The 17,547-nt window shown below is 43.9% G+C and overlaps 1 protein-coding gene across 4 annotated transcripts in view; it reads right to left on the reverse strand.

The window, feature by feature from the left end:
- LOC148511741 (phosphatidylinositol-binding clathrin assembly protein-like) overlaps positions 1-17,547 on the reverse strand; it is a 109,655-nt gene that overhangs the window by 57,082 nt on the left and 35,026 nt on the right. For all 4 annotated transcript variants that reach the window (XM_088482871.1, XM_088482869.1, XM_088482870.1 and 1 more), the window contains exons 7-10: positions 17,135-17,241; positions 16,553-16,594; positions 15,093-15,178; positions 7,429-7,552 (exon numbers count right to left, since the gene is read on the reverse strand). In XM_088482871.1, the coding sequence (XP_088338997.1) occupies positions 7,429-7,552; positions 15,093-15,178; positions 16,553-16,594; positions 17,135-17,241 (359 nt within the window). The remainder of the gene's footprint in view (positions 1-7,428; positions 7,553-15,092; positions 15,179-16,552; positions 16,595-17,134; positions 17,242-17,547) is intronic.

Here is a 17,547-nt window from a genome sequence, read left to right on the forward strand (position 1 = left end):
CACACCAATTAAGGAATTGTTCATCCCTTATTCATAGGATAAATACAGGGCCGGCTCCAGGGGTTGGAGCACCCTCTGCGGGCTCTCTACAGTGCGCTTTAACATCGCAAATTGGGGCGTGGCCTAATTACCATTCACAACATTATTTGGAGGGGTGCTAACTATATAAAATTATACCAATCCTAATGCGCATATATACATATATATAAAAAATACAAATTTAAATACACAAAACGTAAGGAAATAATCTAATGAAAACAAACAATTATGGTAAATCAGATAAACATAAAAGTAAAAATAAACAAATTCTAAACTTGTGCCAACACTGCCACCCTTACCGCAAAAAATATTGTATGGTTGGTACTCGTTGAGAACCATTGGGTCACAGTCCAAAAATCAGAAATCCATTTGGCTTCACATCTTTTGAGTAGTAATTCCCAATCGCTTCCCCTAGGTGGTCGTGGGACGTGGTCGATAAACATACATTTAAGTGATGCTGCAGAATGTCCCAATGCATCAAAGTGCTTAGCTACCAGATTGTCAGAAACCCGAGAATAGTTTACAAACATGGATGGTTTACTACCAATGGTTGATGGTTTTGCCATTTATGGCAGAGAGCCAATTCTTCTCTGCAATCTATGGCAAAGTGGAACATGATATATTTTTTTTCTGCTCATGACACAGAATTTAGCTCCGCCCCCTGGCTGTCCACTAAGCCCTGCCACCTAATCCCAGCCCCGTTTTTTTTTTATTTTTAATTAGCCCGTGGCTTGCCAGATACCCGGCAGCAGTGGCCATCGAGGTGTGCAAACCATCGATAGTTCACCATAGATTCTTACTGTACCATTGATGATCACAGATGGTACCAAAGATGGTAAATACTGCTGGAAAAACACCGATGGCCATCCCTAGAACACAGATAAACACTACAAGACCAGTCTGAACTAGCCAGCTGCATGGTTAGTGCAAGACGTGTTCAACTGTTGTACTTAATATTTTTTTACTCCTGTTCGCAAAGGCTTCCCAAAATGAATGTTATACCAAAGAGAGATTGTATTTAAGTGTATAACATACTTTATGTACAAAAAATAAACATACACTTGTAGATATTCAAGGTCAAAGGTTACATCATGTGACCTTGAAATGTAAAAGTCAATATTTAAATATAAAACAAAATTTTATGAAAACTCTGGTCCCTTAGCTTCAAAACAAGACCAATGTGAAAGTTCTACCACAATTGGAAGCAAAGTTATGATTCATTTTATTTGACCTTGCAAGCATAAATTTTACATTTATTTGTCATGTTTGCAACCCTGGAGCATGAACACCGTGTATCAATGAAGGCTACAATTTTACATATGAAAGTTACTTTATGCCATCTACCAAAATTCACAAAAATCTGAGACGGTCGGGTTGAAAAGTTACTTTTTTTTTGTGATAATTTGGCATGGAATTGACCCTATATATATGTATGAAGACAGGCAGTCCTTTGCAGAATGTCAGCAGGTTAGAAGCAACTCACAAGTTATAGCACAGGTCACAGAAAGTCACACAAACAGCAGTGTCCAAACAGCAGATCCAGGTCCTGTAAAACAGTAGCCACCCCTGTGGCCGATCACCTGGGCGACTAATTCACCATCAGGAGCCCGGTCTCCGGTGTCTGAAACCTTTTTAAAACAAACTGACAGGTGTCTGCAATCATGCCTGCTGCTGCTCAGACTTGAACAGCCAAAATACCTGGACTCGCTCTCACTTCCTGTAGTTCACCATGTCAGATTTGTGCTGTCTCTGTCAGACTATATCTATATTTATGTACAGTATATGTATGTATATATATTTTTTTCAATTTATTTTAATGGAGAGCACAAATACAGTCAAAACTGATGCATATAATAACATTAAAACACTTATTTTGAACGTTTGTCATGCAAGGTGCATTCATACCTTTTTTAATTTCATTACCGCAGAGTCACATGCATTACATTGGTTTGTTCAGGACCGGTTATAAATGGTTTTGTGCACAATTGTGCCAGACCAAACGGTTAAACATTCATTTATCAAAATTGGTTTTACACTGCACATTAGTAAATGAAAACAGGATTTTGGTACTTACAATAAATCCCTTTCTCCGATTCCACAGGGGACACCGGAGTCTCAGTACAGTGGGTATAGATGTGGGATAACCGGGAGCTGGCACTTCAATAAATCTGAAGAGTAGGTAGCTCCTCCCCCTCTATACCCCCCTACAGGTCAGTCTTAAGAAACTGTGCCCGAGGAGAGCTGGAAAATAGAATAATAGAGGAGAAGAGAAGCTAGAACATACATGAACAAACAAGCAAATATACAAACAAATCAAGCAGACATTGAAGAAAAAAAAGAGACTGTCCAAACCAAGAACAACAACCACCAATGCAGGTGGAACAGCGTCCATCTAGAAATAGCTGCCTTAGAAGCCGGCCAGCCCGAACGCGCGATATAATATCGAACAAACAGCGTATCAGACTTCCGGAGGGATGCGACATCAACATAAATCCAAAGAGCCCGGACAACGTCTAGGGATCTGGAAGCCGAAGAATCATCTTTAAACAACAGAACCACAATCGGTTGGTTGATGTGAAACGCAGACACTACCTTACGCAAAAAAGATAACTGCGTACGTAGCTCAGCCCTATCCTCATGAAAAATGAGGTAAGGCAGACGACAAAAGAAAGCGCCCCTAGCTCAGACATACACCTAGCAGAGGCAAGCGCCAAAAGGAGAACCACTTTCAATGATAAAAATTTTAATTCCACAGTCTGTAAAGGTTCAAATAGGGAAGATTGGAGAAAAAAAAAAGAGGACCAAATTCCAAATCCCATGGGGCCGTTGGAGGTACAAACTGAGGTTGTAACCTGACAACCCATTGTAGAATTTTCTGGACATCCGGCAATAATGCTAGTTTCTTCTGAAAGAAAAACGACAGAGCCGATATTTGAACCTTCAAAGATCCCAAACTAAGACCTGCTGATAACCCAGCCTGTAGAAAGAGAAGCAGCCTGGCTAATTTGAATTCTGACGGTGGTGCACCCTTGCGTTCACACCAAGAGACATAAGCCTTCATATACGATGATAGCGCTTTGAGGTAACTTCCTTTCTAGCCCTTAACATAGTAGGAATCACCCTGGAAGGGATACCCTTTCTTCTTAAGATCGCCCTTTCAACAGCCACACCGTCAAACGAAGCAGCTTTAAGTCCTGATAGATAAACTGACCCTGTTGCAGTAGATCTTCTTGCAGAGGAAGAGGCCACGGGTCGTCTATCAGTAGAAGACGTAGATTGGAATACCACGCCCGTCTGGAGCCACCAACAGAACCTTTACCCTTTCTCGATTGATTCTATGAAGTAGACGAGGAAGAAGTTGGAGTGGTGGTAACAGGTAAACAAACTGAAACCGCCAAGACATTGTTAGAGCATCCACTGCCACCGCCTGTGTATCTCTTGTGCGTGAGCAGTAAAGTGGCAGTTGATGGTTCTACCTCGATGCCATGAGATCTACCCAAACACTGAATCAGTTGTTGAAACACCTGTGGATTGAGCATCCATTCTCCTGCATGAATGTCTTGTCGACTGTGGTAGTCGGCCTCCCAATTTTCTACTCCTGGGATAAAAATTGCTGATATCACTACAGTAAATTCCTCTGCCCAGAGAAGAATGCGGCTTACTTCCCTCATGGCGGACCGAATCTTAGTGCCACCTTATCTGTTGATGTACGCCACAACCGTGGCGTTGTCGGACAGCACTCTGATGGCATGGCCCTTCAACAGAGGATGTGCTACCTGAAGAGAATAGAAAACGGCCCTTAGCCCCAGAATGTTTATACCGAAAGGTAAGGCCTGAAATTGAAAATGAGAGGCCCGCACTGTGAACCAAAGGAATGCCTGATGAGGCCAAATGGGAATGTGGAGATAGGCATCCTTTATGTCCAAGGATAGGAGAAACTCGTCCCTCTCGAGCCCTGCAATGACAGACTGCAGGGACTCCATTTTGAACTTGAAGGTCCGTAAATAAGGATTGAGATGTTTAAAGTTCAGAATGGGTCTCACTGAGCCGTCCGGCTTGGGAACTACAAACAAGCTGGAATAAAAGCCTTGACGCTGCTGATTGATAGAGACATGCACTATTACTCAAGAAGACAGTAGCTTTTCTATTGCTTCCTGTATTACAACCAGTTTGTCCGCTGATGCCGGCAAACCGGATGTGAAAAAACTAGGTTGGATCTGAAAAACCAACTTCAACCACTGAATAATGATGTCCCAGACCTACGCGTCCTGGCAAGAGTTGATCCAAACTTCTTTGAAATTGCGAAGACAAGCTCCCCACCATGGGGTCCCCCAGGAAGGGAGCGCGTCATGCCGGAGGCTTAACTGAAGACTTCTCCTGCTGGGAGGAGGATGCAGTGGCTCTACCCCTGCCTCTGGAACCACGGAAGATAGCGGGAGCTCCTCTGCCACGACCCCTGAATCTCCCTGGGATACGAAAGGACCGAAAGGACGGTCCAGCAAAGGGTTTCCTAGGAGGAGGAGCAGCAGTTGGGAAATAAGTGGACTTACCACCTGTGGCTTGAGATATCCACTTATCCAGTTCCGTTCCAAACAGAGTTTCCCCTGTGAATGGAAGCATCCGCCTGCCATTGTCTCAGCCACAGGGCTCTGCGGGCTGATACAGCCAAAGCGGAGGATCTAGAGCATGGGTCTTCAAACCTTTGGCCCTCCAGCTGCTGTGGAACTACACATCCCAGCATGCCCTGCTACCGTTTTGATATAACAGCATGCTAAAACTGTGGCAGGGCATCCTGGGATCTGTAGTTCCAAAGCAGCTGGAGGGCCAAAGGTTGAAGACCCATGATCTAGAGGAAAGACTACAAATATCTTTTGAAGCCTCTCCAAGAAAAGAAGCAGACGCTGCAATCTGTTCCGCTAGAGGAACCAGATCCTCAGCTGGAACACCAGTCTTTAGGCCCTCAGCAAGCTGCATAGACCAAGCTTCCACTGCCTTTTTGACCCAACAGCTGACTAAGGCAGATCGAAAGAACACCCCCGCTACAGTGTACATAGACTTTAAAGGTAGTTTCTAACTTCCAGTCAGAAGACTCCTTTAAAGAAACTGCTCCTGGAACAGGGAGCACCGTCTTTTTAGATAGACGTGACACTGAAGGGTCCACTGAAGGAGGTGTTTCGCATAATTTCCTGCTCTCTGCAGGAAAGGGATAGTAGGATAAAAGTTTACGTGAGATCTGAAACTTTTTATCTGGGTGTTTCCACACTGATAGATGGCCTAACTTCCACAGGGTCCATGTCCTCAACATGTAACACCTGCATGTAGCTGCAATCAGCGCCTCTACACCATGAGATACAGGCTCCGCTTCCTCTGGCGCCTGTTCCTCTATAGGGTCCTGTACATCCCTTTCCCCTGTATCAAGCATGTTGTCCTCTTCCGGATCATCCCACGTAAGGGGATTCGGTATTAGTCTCCTAGCAGGGACACTAGAGGACGATGCCATGGTAGGAACCTGGGCTGACATAACCCTTGTGAGCCCTTCTACAGACCTGGCTAAAGACTGCACCCAGTCTGGTTCAGAGAAGGCAGACCTCTGAGATCTTTCAACCTCTCTCTCCCTGCGAGAAGCTTCCAGCTCTGCAGACAATTGAGACATGACTGATGTAATTTGATCAGCCCAAATAGGGTGTTGTGGGGATGCTGCAGTCTGTGTATCTGAAGCACACTTCTCATACAAAAGGGAACTGGATGATAGTCCCTGTGTAAACTTCTCTGCGCAATTCTTACAGGAGAAAGCTTTTTGTGCAGCCTTAGACCCCTTTGAAGTCATGTTACCAATTCACTGTTTACACACACACACAAAAAAGGTAGTGATACACACAAATACACACAGAGAGACTGTTTAGAAGGAAGAGATTAAGGGCATAGAGGGAGATTATGCTATTCACCCAGCCCAACCAGCGCTGATGGAGAGACCAGCGCTGTGTAACACAATATAATGTGCTGTAATCGCTGTATAAACACAGTCTAACCCACTCTTCACAAATCTAACCCCTTGTGGAGTCACAGTCTGAGCAGACCGGTCTCTCTTTTGCTTTTGTCAGCAGCATGTGTCTTCTAAAAAGGCCACCAGCCTCCTTCTGGGAGCGCTGGGGCAGCTGCGAGGCAGGAGCAGAACTGCGTGTTCGGCTCCTCCCCCTCCGTACTGGTGCCTTTCAGCGCTGTATCAGTTGCTGTTTTTTAATGCCCGCCTGTCATTTCTCCTGCCCACCCTGCTACTCAGGGTGCCAGGAGTCACTAACCTTCTCGCTGCCAAAAGCTGCCGGTGGCGGGCAGAGCTAATGGAGGACGCAGCGCGTCTGGGTACCCCCAGAGACAGTGGACTCTGTAGTTGAAGACCCTAGCGCATGCCGCAAGCAGCAGCGGTGAGGTCTCCCCGGCAGCTCCAACGAAGCAGACAGGCAGGGGTAGTGAGCTGCCTGTCTGATCCTCTTGCTGATCAAGGATCCTTGATTTTTAGGAGAGCTCTTTGTATGTGACCAGCTCCCTTGGCACAAAATTAAGACTGGCCTGTAGGGGGTTATAGAGGGGAAAGAGCTAGCTACTATTCAGATTTATTAAAGTGCCAGCTCCCGGTTATCCCACATCTATACCCATTGTACTGAGACTCCAGTGTCCCCTAGTGATTGAAGGAGAAAGATGCTATATAAACTGTAATTGTGCTCCTCAATTAGGTTGTATAAGACCTAACCTGAAATTGCACCATGTATGGGCCCAAAAGGGATGCAGAACCCAATCAACATCTAACTGGAAATATTTACATATGCCGGAAAGGTTGGTTAATCTGGTCTGCCTGTAACCATATGGGTTGGGTATTCAAATCCCGACTCTGGAAGCCCGAAGGTGCAGAATCCTGACAGTGGCGGAAAGTAACCTAACCCTCCCTTAGTGGTGACTAACCCTAATCCCCCTCCCCGCAGCCCAACCCTCCCCTCCCCGGGGGATGCCTAACCCTAACCCCTCCCCCCATTCCGCGGGCTAACACGCATACTTAACCCCGGATACTTTGTTCGGGATAAGTCGGTATCCTGATCCTGGGTAGCGGCGTCAGTGTTTTGCCGGGCGGCGGGATTCCAGCGTTGCAATATGGACGCCCCGCATCCCGTCCACTGGCATACTCACTACATCCCAACCATACCTATAAATGTGGTCATAGACCAACAACCTGTATGAATTGGCTGTTTGGCCTGAAAGTCAAAAGGTCTGACCTTCCAAATGTGGCAAACGTACGTGTAGCGCCAAACCTGAGCACAACCTGGAAGCTGGGCAGACTAGATAAAAGTGTAAATCACCATGCGATGAGCATACAGCCAAATATTTTCTTGCAAATACCTTAAGTGCTTGAAGTCTTGCCTGCTCCTCTTCCAGAGCCTGCTGTTTCTCCTTTTCATCCATTTTAGTAAAAGACAAACCAGTGGTTGCGAGAGAAGATACCGCACTTGACAACGTGCTAGCTCTGCAAAGACAAAATTTATTTAATGACAAGATGCCTCTTGACCAAATTTATAAAAAAGGGTAGAACAAGGGAGGTGTACATTGAAATATCAAGTTTAAAAGTACCAGAACAATATAAAGAAAAAAGGAGCTCCTTAAATTGAAAATACAAAAAAAAAAAAAAAAAATGTAGAAAATCTTTAAATAAAGCGTTTTAGCTGTTTTTTTAAACTTTATTTTGCATAAAGTGGTACTTATGTAATAAACGTTCTTACACCAGAATGAGATGTGCCTTCTATCATGCTTCAATGCTGTAGGAAGATCCTGCTCCATCCACTACCTCACTCTGTCTTCTTGTAACAAATATACCCCACAACAAGAAATCACTGTCATACAGATGTGTCCTCATATACTGTGGCTTCAGTCACACCAAAGCTCTGAGGGACCCAGTCGTGCTGAGCGTCTTTCTCACTCAAAATGCACATCTGTTCACAAAACAACTGGAACAACACTATGTTGCTAGATTGCACTCATCAATTTGATGTGCAGCATTGGACACGTGTGTGTGTGTGAAGGGGTCTGAATCTAATCTATATAAGAAGTGCTGCGAGGCAGTGGCGCTCTCATTTCCATTGTGCTTCAAATAAATTCCTGTGCAGTTAAAATCGCAGCCCAACATCGCTGGTGCACTGCAAGTGGCTTTTCCCTGCGTCTGCGAATTAGTTGCAAAACCTAAAGAAAGACAAGAAACACTACACCTCTCAGAGTGGCTCAGTCACGCCGGGTGTCTCCCGCCATATGGCATATTGAGAATAGGTGTATGAGGAAACCTCTGTATGTAGCACGGTCTTAACTTTAACGGATTCCACACAAACATGTATTACTTTCTATTGTATGCCTAACAACAAGTGTATTTATGTCACATCAATAAACATCTAAACTACAAGAATTATAAACGGATTTTAAAGTAAACACCTTTTTTTCTGCTATTGTAGTCTTCGTTTATGTGACTGATGTAGCATTTAAATTTCTCATGAAGAAAGTAGATTAGCAAAATGTTATTTATCTGTATAGTCCTTCAAACTACAAGCTCCTCTCCCTTGGTAGTTGTGGTATGGTATGCAGCTAATTGATAGTTTCTTTGATCAGTCATGTGAAAAACAGGACTAAAAACCTCTTTAAAATAATAATTCCCTTTTTATATGTTAAAAAGAAAGTCTCTTCTAGTCCTCACAGAGCACAAAACTTTGAGATATCTAACCTCATGTGATAAATAACAGATTTGATTTATGATCATTACATATTCAGTAAATTAAAAAAAAGAAAAATGTAAGAAGCTATTTGCCCACACCATGATTTAGTAGCTAGCAGAAACCTTTAGAAGCTATAAATTGGAACTAATTTTATTAGTTTATATGTTTATTAAATTGAATTTGAGGAATCTTGTTCTAGGCCTCATTCAAACACTGCTTCAAGTTCATCGATGCTTGAGGGCATCACAGTTCTCGTAAGGTTCTGCAACAGAATTTTGATGAGGGTAAAGTCTGGGCCGCATCATTCCAAAAACTTGATTATATTTTCAGCCAGTCAGTTGTAGATATGAAGATTACCTGTACTTAGGATTACTTATCTTTTATGATCGGATTTCGGGGACGGGTGAGAGGCTCATCGTCTGGGATTTGAGCAGATGGGGTAGCCCGTTCCACCTGGAGAGGATCAGGTGTTAGAGGTGCCTGGAGTGAAACTGGGTGAACTCCATCATGTCGAAGGTGGACACCATTGATCCCAAGGCCTGCATTGCAGAGTGAATCGACACACTACGATTGTGGAGCAGTCTGTGTAGTCTGTGCTGTAGTGCTGAAATCTTGTCTGCCGTTAGGAAGATTCTCTCAACTCGAGAGTCTAGGAGGGCTCCCAAATGTACCATCCTTTGAGAGGGTGTCAAGGAAGACTTTTTCCAGTTGATCAGCCAACCATGCATTTGTAGAAAGGCAATGGTTACCTGCAGATGGCTGTTAAGAGTCTCTGAGGAGCTTGCCAACAGCAAGAGTTCGTCCAAGTATGGGGGCAGTCTGATCGACGAAGAGAGACCGCCATAATCTTGGTATAGACCCAAGTGGCCATTGAGAGGCCAAATGGCAAAGCCTAGAATTGTAATGTTGCTGCAGTGTAGCAAACCAAAGATATTGTTTATGAGAAGGTGCTATAGGTACATGCAGGTAAGCGTCCTGAATGTCTAGGGATACCATAAAATCTCCAGGCGCCATAACTATGATAACTATGATAGTAGAATGGAGGGTTTCCATACGAAACCTGGGCACCCTAATAAACTTGTTCAGAGACTTGAGGTTGAAGACAGTTCAGAAGCCCAATGGGTTTCATTAGCCTAAGAAAAGGGTAGAATATTAGCCCTTGCCCCATTGTGAGGAGGGGACCCAAATTATTACTCCTGAATTCAGTAAGGATTCAATGGCTTTTTGGAGCAGCAGGGCCTTGGTTGAGTCCTATGGAAGTCTTGTGCATAAGAACTGTTGGGTGTCGCCTCATGAAGGAGAGGGCACCCCCCGTCAGGCTGCAGGCTTGTCCTCAGACTTGGCAGGTGGACGTCTAGAAGCCCAGGCTTGTTTGGTCTTAGGCTTGGAGGCCTTGGCTGAGGTCGGCGTGTTGCCGTGGAAAGGACTGACCCTTGGCTTTGCCTTGAGGGCGAATGGACCAAAAGGATGACATCTGCAGCTTTGTATTATATGCAGAGGGCAGAACGCCGTCTTGTTAGCCGCCAAAGTAGTCACAATTTTATCCAATTCTGGACCAATTAGGATGTCTCCTGCATAAGGCAGAGACTCTAGAGCCCGTACTGATTCTGAATCTGCTTTCCAGGAACGTAGCCAAAGAATACGGCAGGCCACTACTGAAGTGGCAGATATCCTGGAGGCCAGGAGAGCCGTATCCATAGATGCTTCACCTAAGGAGGAGGCTGCATCTCTACTGTGCGATATGTAGGATAGCTGTTCCCTCGAAGCATCAGGGGGAGGTGTCTCTTCTAGGGCCTCTGCCCAACTCTCAATGGCTTTTGCCACCCAGGCTGTAGCCCTAGCAGGACGAGTAATAGCTCCTGTAAGAGAGTATATAGGGGAGTATATACATTTAGGACAAGCTTCTATACGTCTATCTGTAGTCTCCTTCAAGTAGGTTGCAGTATGAATGGGCAAGGTGGCGTTTTTAATCAGATGTGTTACATGAGAATCCACTGTTGAGGGAACTTCCCATTTAGCACAATCAGTAGCTGGAAGCGGGTAATAGGAACTGAACAGTTTTGGAATTTGAAACCTTTTACCGGACATATTCCAAGCTTCACTCAGGTGATCAGATAGCTGGTCAGAGTGCGGAAACTCTGGTAAAACAACCTATTGTCACTTAAAAAGTGCATGTTTTTTTTTCTTAGGAGCGGGTTCATGCTCTTCTTTTTGTAGAATAGTTTTAAGAGCTCACAAGAGCAGGTATATTTAGTTTAGAGGGTGGCTCCTCTTCTCCTGAGACGGTGTCAGAGTGAGATCTGAGTCTTCTGCCTCCCCAGATGATATCTCAGAATCAGATAACTGTGTTGATTGGGAAGATATTATAGTACGTTTAGTTGGCTTAGTAGGTAAAGGTTTATCTTTTTGCAGCATTTGCTGAAAAACCGTAGAGAAATTCACCAAACTCTGTACTGAGGTAGACAGTACGTCTATCCATGGGGGAGGCAAAGGATTTGCATGGAGTACCTGCTGTGGCTAATCCATAGGGGGAACTACCACGGGACTGCTACTTTGTCCGCAAGTTTTGCCAGCATTTGCTAAAGGCTGCCCAGGGTGGGTCCTGAGGGAGAGACACCAGGGCTGATGGGCCTGGGGCTGTGTAACAATTAACACAGATAATCCTGAATGTGGTCCTCTGTTGCTAAGCCCGCAGAGCAGGACTTACAAGATACCAGAATAGGAGCAGCAGCATCAGGCTGCTTGTTATTCTTTCCTCTGCCAGACATTCACAAGAACAATAGAATACACAGTATGATACAGTGCAATGAACACCTTGCAGTATGTGTAATATGGCACAATATAGTGTGCAACCACGCTATATAGTATGTGATAGCCCTCACACTTATTTAGAAAATGTGAGGTACAATGAACCCCCAATACCTTAGTATGTCAGGGTATAGTGGAAAAAAGGGACAGGTATAAACTGACAGTATAGAAAATAGAGATTAGTGCCAGCACAAGTCACATACAAATGCAGAAAAAAATAATATTACATGTCTGCAATGGGCACTAAAATCAACTACACAGACCACAGTGGTTGGTAGGATATAGTGCTGTATAACCTGGCCCGTGGGAGTGGTATACAGGGAGACTGGAGCCAGCGTTTTCCGGAGAACTGCTTGCCTAAATTGGCTGCCGCGCATCTGAGGGGGCAGAGGGTGAGGGAGGAGCAACTCAGGGAAAACCAAGACCGCAGTAGAAAGGCGCCCCGAGCGCCTTACCCTCTGGCTGACGTTAACCACCATGTCCCCATGCCTTTATAATATGCCTCTGCACCAGTATCGTTCTGCCCCGGTGGTCTAGTGGAGTAGTGGGCAAGCCAATGTCCACATCAGTGCCTCCGGTCTGTCTCCTGAGACCGAAGGCAAGACTGCACTAAGATGCGGGTCAGGGACTGCACTAAGATGGGAACCTGTCCCCTGGATTCCAGGCTGCAGTCTGGTGAGCTTGCTAGCTAGTCCCCCTCGGAGCCCCCCGAAAGTACCTAGCACAGGCTTATTGTCACATCGCCGCAGAGGGGTGTTGGGGCGGCAGCACAAACGTCCAGAGGATAGTCTGGTGCTGCTCGCCCGTTTGGTAAGCAGTAGAAAGTAAAGGAAATCATAAAATTAAAGCTTGGACTGCTTAATGCTACTGTATGTTATAATTGTGGTCCAGCTCCTGCCGGACACCAATGCAAATGAAGTGCCCTCAGGCTGTGGGCGGGGTATAGGGGGGGGGGGGGGGACCAGAGCATCCAGGGATTGAAAAGCTTTGCTGTTGGTGTCCGGTCCTCCAGGTCCCACACCTACACCCCAATGTCTCCCTGTGAAGCCCTATGGACTCTGAAGAAGAAAATTTAAATACAAGCTATTATTGTAGTGACTGAGAAGCAGAGACTGCTCTCGGTCATTCTGTCTTCAGCACGTGTTCTTTTGTGCACACCCCCACACATACTATTCTACTACAGGTCTCTTCAAATACATCCAACATCATTTGCAACAGCCGCATTAAATGTGTATGCAAGCTTAAAGACTTTAAATCAATGTTTTCTCAACCTGTTATACATTGGATTGTTCCAAGGGGCACTTCAACCAATTTACAATACAAGCAAGAGTTTATTTTATGTTAACTGAAAAAAAAAAAAAAAAAAGGTTTATGTGGCAAAAATGAATACACATTATTGGGCATTTGGAATAAAAATGGGATATTTGGGTACTCGCCGTTGAATCCTTTTCTCTGAATCCATCTGGGGGGCACTGCTGCCATGGGTTGCAAAATGGGACCTCGGCAGCTGGCACTTCAACTAATCTGTAACTTTAACACTAGCTTTTCCCTCCGCAACCCCCGAGAGGCCAGTACAACTTACAAAGAGACCACAAAAGGAAAAAGCAGTAACCCAGTGAAACGCCTGAAAATACAAAAAGAACAGCAGAAAACAGACAGCAACAAAAAACAAGTCTGATCGTAACGGAGGGAATGCAGTGTCCCCCAGAGGGCTTCAGAGAATTCAACAGTGAGTACCCAAAAAAACAAATTTTCTCTATCATCCATGCTGGGGGACACTGCTACCATTGGACGTTCAAATAGCCGCTCCCAGGGCAGGGAACTCTCAGTCAACTGGACTGAAGAACCGTACACCCGAAACTGGCGTCTCCAGAGGCAAACACCTGAAAACGATAGAATTTTATGTAAGTGACCACAGGTAGCAGCTGTTCAGACAAAGCTCCATTCGGTTGTGACTGCCCTAGTAGAATAAGCAGACACCCAGTCCGGAGCCGGCTTGTACCTATATAAGCCTGAAGAATGACCGAACGAATCCACAGTGAAATGGTCTGCTTAGTAGCTGGCCGATCGCGTTTGTAAGCATCATAAAGAACTAGTTAAAAAGACAAAAAAAAAAAAAAAAATACATTTTCAAAGCCTGAAGCTGTACACTCCATGGTCTGCAGCCAGGGTGGGTCATGCACCTAAGAACCTGCCCCTCTGGAAGGAAGCGGAAAATGCCCCTGCACAGAGGAAACAAACAGTCAAGGGCGTAGCCCTGACCTGTTCCTCCCACTGAAGCACCACCAGCTTTACTAGTTCAGATAGCGACTTGCCCAGAGCCTGAACCCATGCTGGCTCTACCATGGCAGACGTAGTGCCCACCCACACCTGCGCATCACCAGGCCCAGCCTGACCGTCTGCACACAAGGCCCTCCCCCCAGAGTCCAACTGTGCACAAGGCAATTTTACTTACATTGCGCATACATAAAAAACATTGCCATAGTACCATTCTTCGCCTTATTAGCCTTTGACTTTTACGCCATTTAAAGCGCAGAAGAAGTCCCTACGTTCTGCAGAATTTCTCTATAGAGAGGACAGCAGGTGGAAATAAACACCTTCACTGACAGCCAATGTCACTATAAATATCTACAGACAGTTTCACTTAGGCACTCAACAATAATAAAAAAAATACTTAGCTGGCCGATGTAGAAGCTGCAGAAGAGAGGAGCTGGTGTCTTCCCTGAAGTGCAGAAGAATGGTAACAGCCCCAGAGCCCGCTGAGGAATGGCATCTGTCCTGCAATCCCCGCAGTCTCTCTCCTGTACAAGCAGGTTCCAGCTTTACCACAGCAAGGGGAGCCAGGTTGCCACAAGCTCCGTCCCCTCTCTACATCATCCGACTCAAATGTGGAAAACACTGGCTTGACCCAATTTTCTTTGGGTGCCTGCAGCACGTGCTGTCCCTGAGAGGAGTCGTCACAGAGCCCCAGAAAACATTGTGGCCGCCATTACGGGACAGCGCTACGCTCAACACCCTCTAAAGGGATAGCGCTCGCAAGTTCCCGGGTCCAGGCGGTCTCCATGGAGACCAGAGTGCATACCAGGGAGCTTCCTCCAGCGTCACACAGGCAAACCTGCCGGCTCCCAGCTGCCGTTGCGCTCTCAGACACCTATTCAAAACTAAAAGAGAAATAACTAATCTAAACTGTGGCTGCAACAGCAGCCTCGCAGTAAAAAGCCCAACTCTTATGGGGACTTAAAACATACTGGCCTTCTGGGGATTGCAGAGGAGAGGGGCTAGTGTTGAAGTTACAGATTAGGTTAAGTGTCAGCTCCTGAAGTCCCATTCTGCAACCCATGGTACCAGTGTCCCCCAGCATGGATGGTAGAGAAATCACATTTTTAGGTGGTACTTGGGATATATTGATGAACAGTAGTGTGTACAACGGTAGAAAAGGACTGACACCCTCATTTAGAAGATGCCCTCAGATTCACTGCAAGAGAAGGTTGTCCAACGCACCTGCTGGCAGCTGAAAGTTCCTTTGTTTTCTTTCCCTCTAGGGATGCCAAGTGCTGTTCAAGTGCTTCCAGCAAACTGCTGGGTGCCTGTAGGTGAACAGTCAGTTCGTTAGTTACCCATAGACAAAAAGAGAATCCAGCTTAGTTTACAACAAAAGAGCAAATACCTGAATTTAACTTTGCTTTACTTCCATCTAGACTACTGGTTATACCATGTAATGTTGTAATAACATATAAAATATTTAAAGTCCAGAAAATATTGCTTTTGTTTGAGCAAGAAACATTTTACAGGACAAATCATATGGGGGAAACAAAAGAAAGAAATTACATTGGAAGGAATATTTTAGAATGAACTTGCTGAGCAGATACAGAGTGCACATTTCTTTACTATTCTGTTAGATATGTCACAATTCAAAATTTACTTACACGACAAAGAGACCCATTGGCATTAAAGGCTTACCATTTAAACCACTAAGAGGAATTACTTAAATTTCTACTATTAAATACATGTCCAATGCTATTAATGGAAAACTCACCCCCATGTATCCTAGGAACAAATAGGATTGATTAGCATTGCCAGCTCTATACTCTTTATCTTAGGCTGGGTACACACCTAAAGATTTTCTGTCCAACCATCCAACTTAGTTGATTGGTTGGAATGAAAATCTGGTAACGTATGGGAATAACTGATGATCAGCAATTTGCTCCTAAATGCCAGAAAACACATGAAAATGGTCAGACAAGTCTGTTAAAGGTTTGATCTAAACAATTTGTTCAAACAACAGTTTTTGTCCATTTTTTGGCGTTTGGGAGCAAATTGCTGATTGTCATTTGCTTTCATACCTTACCAGATTTTCATTCCAACCAATAAACTAGTTGGATGGTTGGACAGAAAATCTTCACGTGTGTACCCAGCCTTAGTGTTACTTTTTTGGTATTCCCAAAGAGGGCCTGTATAGAGATCAATGCCATCCTACCACTTCTTCCACTATCAAATTCCATTCACTTACATATTTTATATGGCCATGTCTAAATTGCCACATTAATGACCATCACCAAAACATCATTACAGTCATTTACTAGTGAAAGAGCAAGCAAACAAACTTCAAAATGTATCAAGCATGATGCAGCAATGCATAATTTCACAATAATGCTCAGGAAGCTATTTCCCGTTTGTATAAAACAGAACACACTGTCAGGCTTGGACCATTATTTCAATCAGACAACAATGTGATGCTATGTAAAAATGGTTAACTTCTGGATCATGGAAAACATAATTATTATTGAATACAGTATAACAGATTATCTGAATTCACCAGTTCACATGAATGGGTTTCCATATAAAATGTATATGGAAGAGAAATATTCTCAGGAAAATGGTTAATAAGTAAAGCAATAAAAACAGAGGCATGGAAGGAATTTGTAATGAAGAAATATAATGAAGATGAAATGCACACTGACCTGAGTAAGATCTGGAATGTCACCCTGATCAATCCCAACTTGCTGAGTTCACAAAAAAGGGGGAAAAGAAAAGTGTACATTATTTCATGCAGTGGCAATGGAGAGGGCTGTGGGTTCTGAATGCTTACACACACATAATGAAGGTAAAAGGGACCTTTACTAACTTAATGGACTGGTACAGTGGCAATTGCTGACAACGACATAATAAAAAACAGAAAAATAAACCAAAACCTCACAAGAATCAGGCAATTTTGTACTTGCACAAATGTCCAAGCTTTAGTACTGTGAACATCATGCAGTTGTTGCTAATGCAATTTAAATATATACATAGAAGAATCATGTTACATATTAATTTTGGAAAAGAATATTGTGTATAAAGAATAAAAAAAGAAAAATAAACTTGCAAGTTGAAGGAAAGTGAGAATGGCATCAAGCTGTAACGTATTAGCTGTATGGTATCGGCATTGCATTCAGTGACGGTTTATTTTGCAGCATTCAAATCGTATCATGCATGACACATGCTACTGTACCAGTGCCAAGAGCTAAGTAAGGCCCCTGTGATGCAGGCATGACGGTACTGACCTCTGCCACTTTCAGGAATTCGGATAGTTTGGTCATTCGAGCAAGAAATTTCTTATAAATATCCAAAGCTTCTTTACACTGGTTCTTTTTCATATCAAAGTATTTTTCTACATTAAACAAAAGAACAAAAAATTACCAGTGCGCTTTAGGAATAATAGCACAATTATTAAGTAAAAAAAAAAAAAAAAACCAGCAGATTTTCTCAATATCAGAAGTTTCGCACAGTCTCCAATTTTGAAATGAGCACAATTATTTATTTTTACGTTATCAGCTGAATTATGAATTTATAGATACATTTTATGCTTCAATTTTATAATAAAATGTAAAATTCTTTGCACCCTTCATCACAATCAGAAAAATTCTTGCCACCATCTGGAGTCAATTACTAATCATTTGTTGTAATTGAAGTTGTT

The sequence above is a fragment of the Taudactylus pleione genome, unplaced genomic scaffold (assembly GCF_031769625.1).
Source record: "Taudactylus pleione unplaced genomic scaffold, aTauple2 ptg000296l, whole genome shotgun sequence".
Lineage (NCBI taxonomy): Eukaryota > Metazoa > Chordata > Amphibia > Anura > Myobatrachidae > Taudactylus > Taudactylus pleione.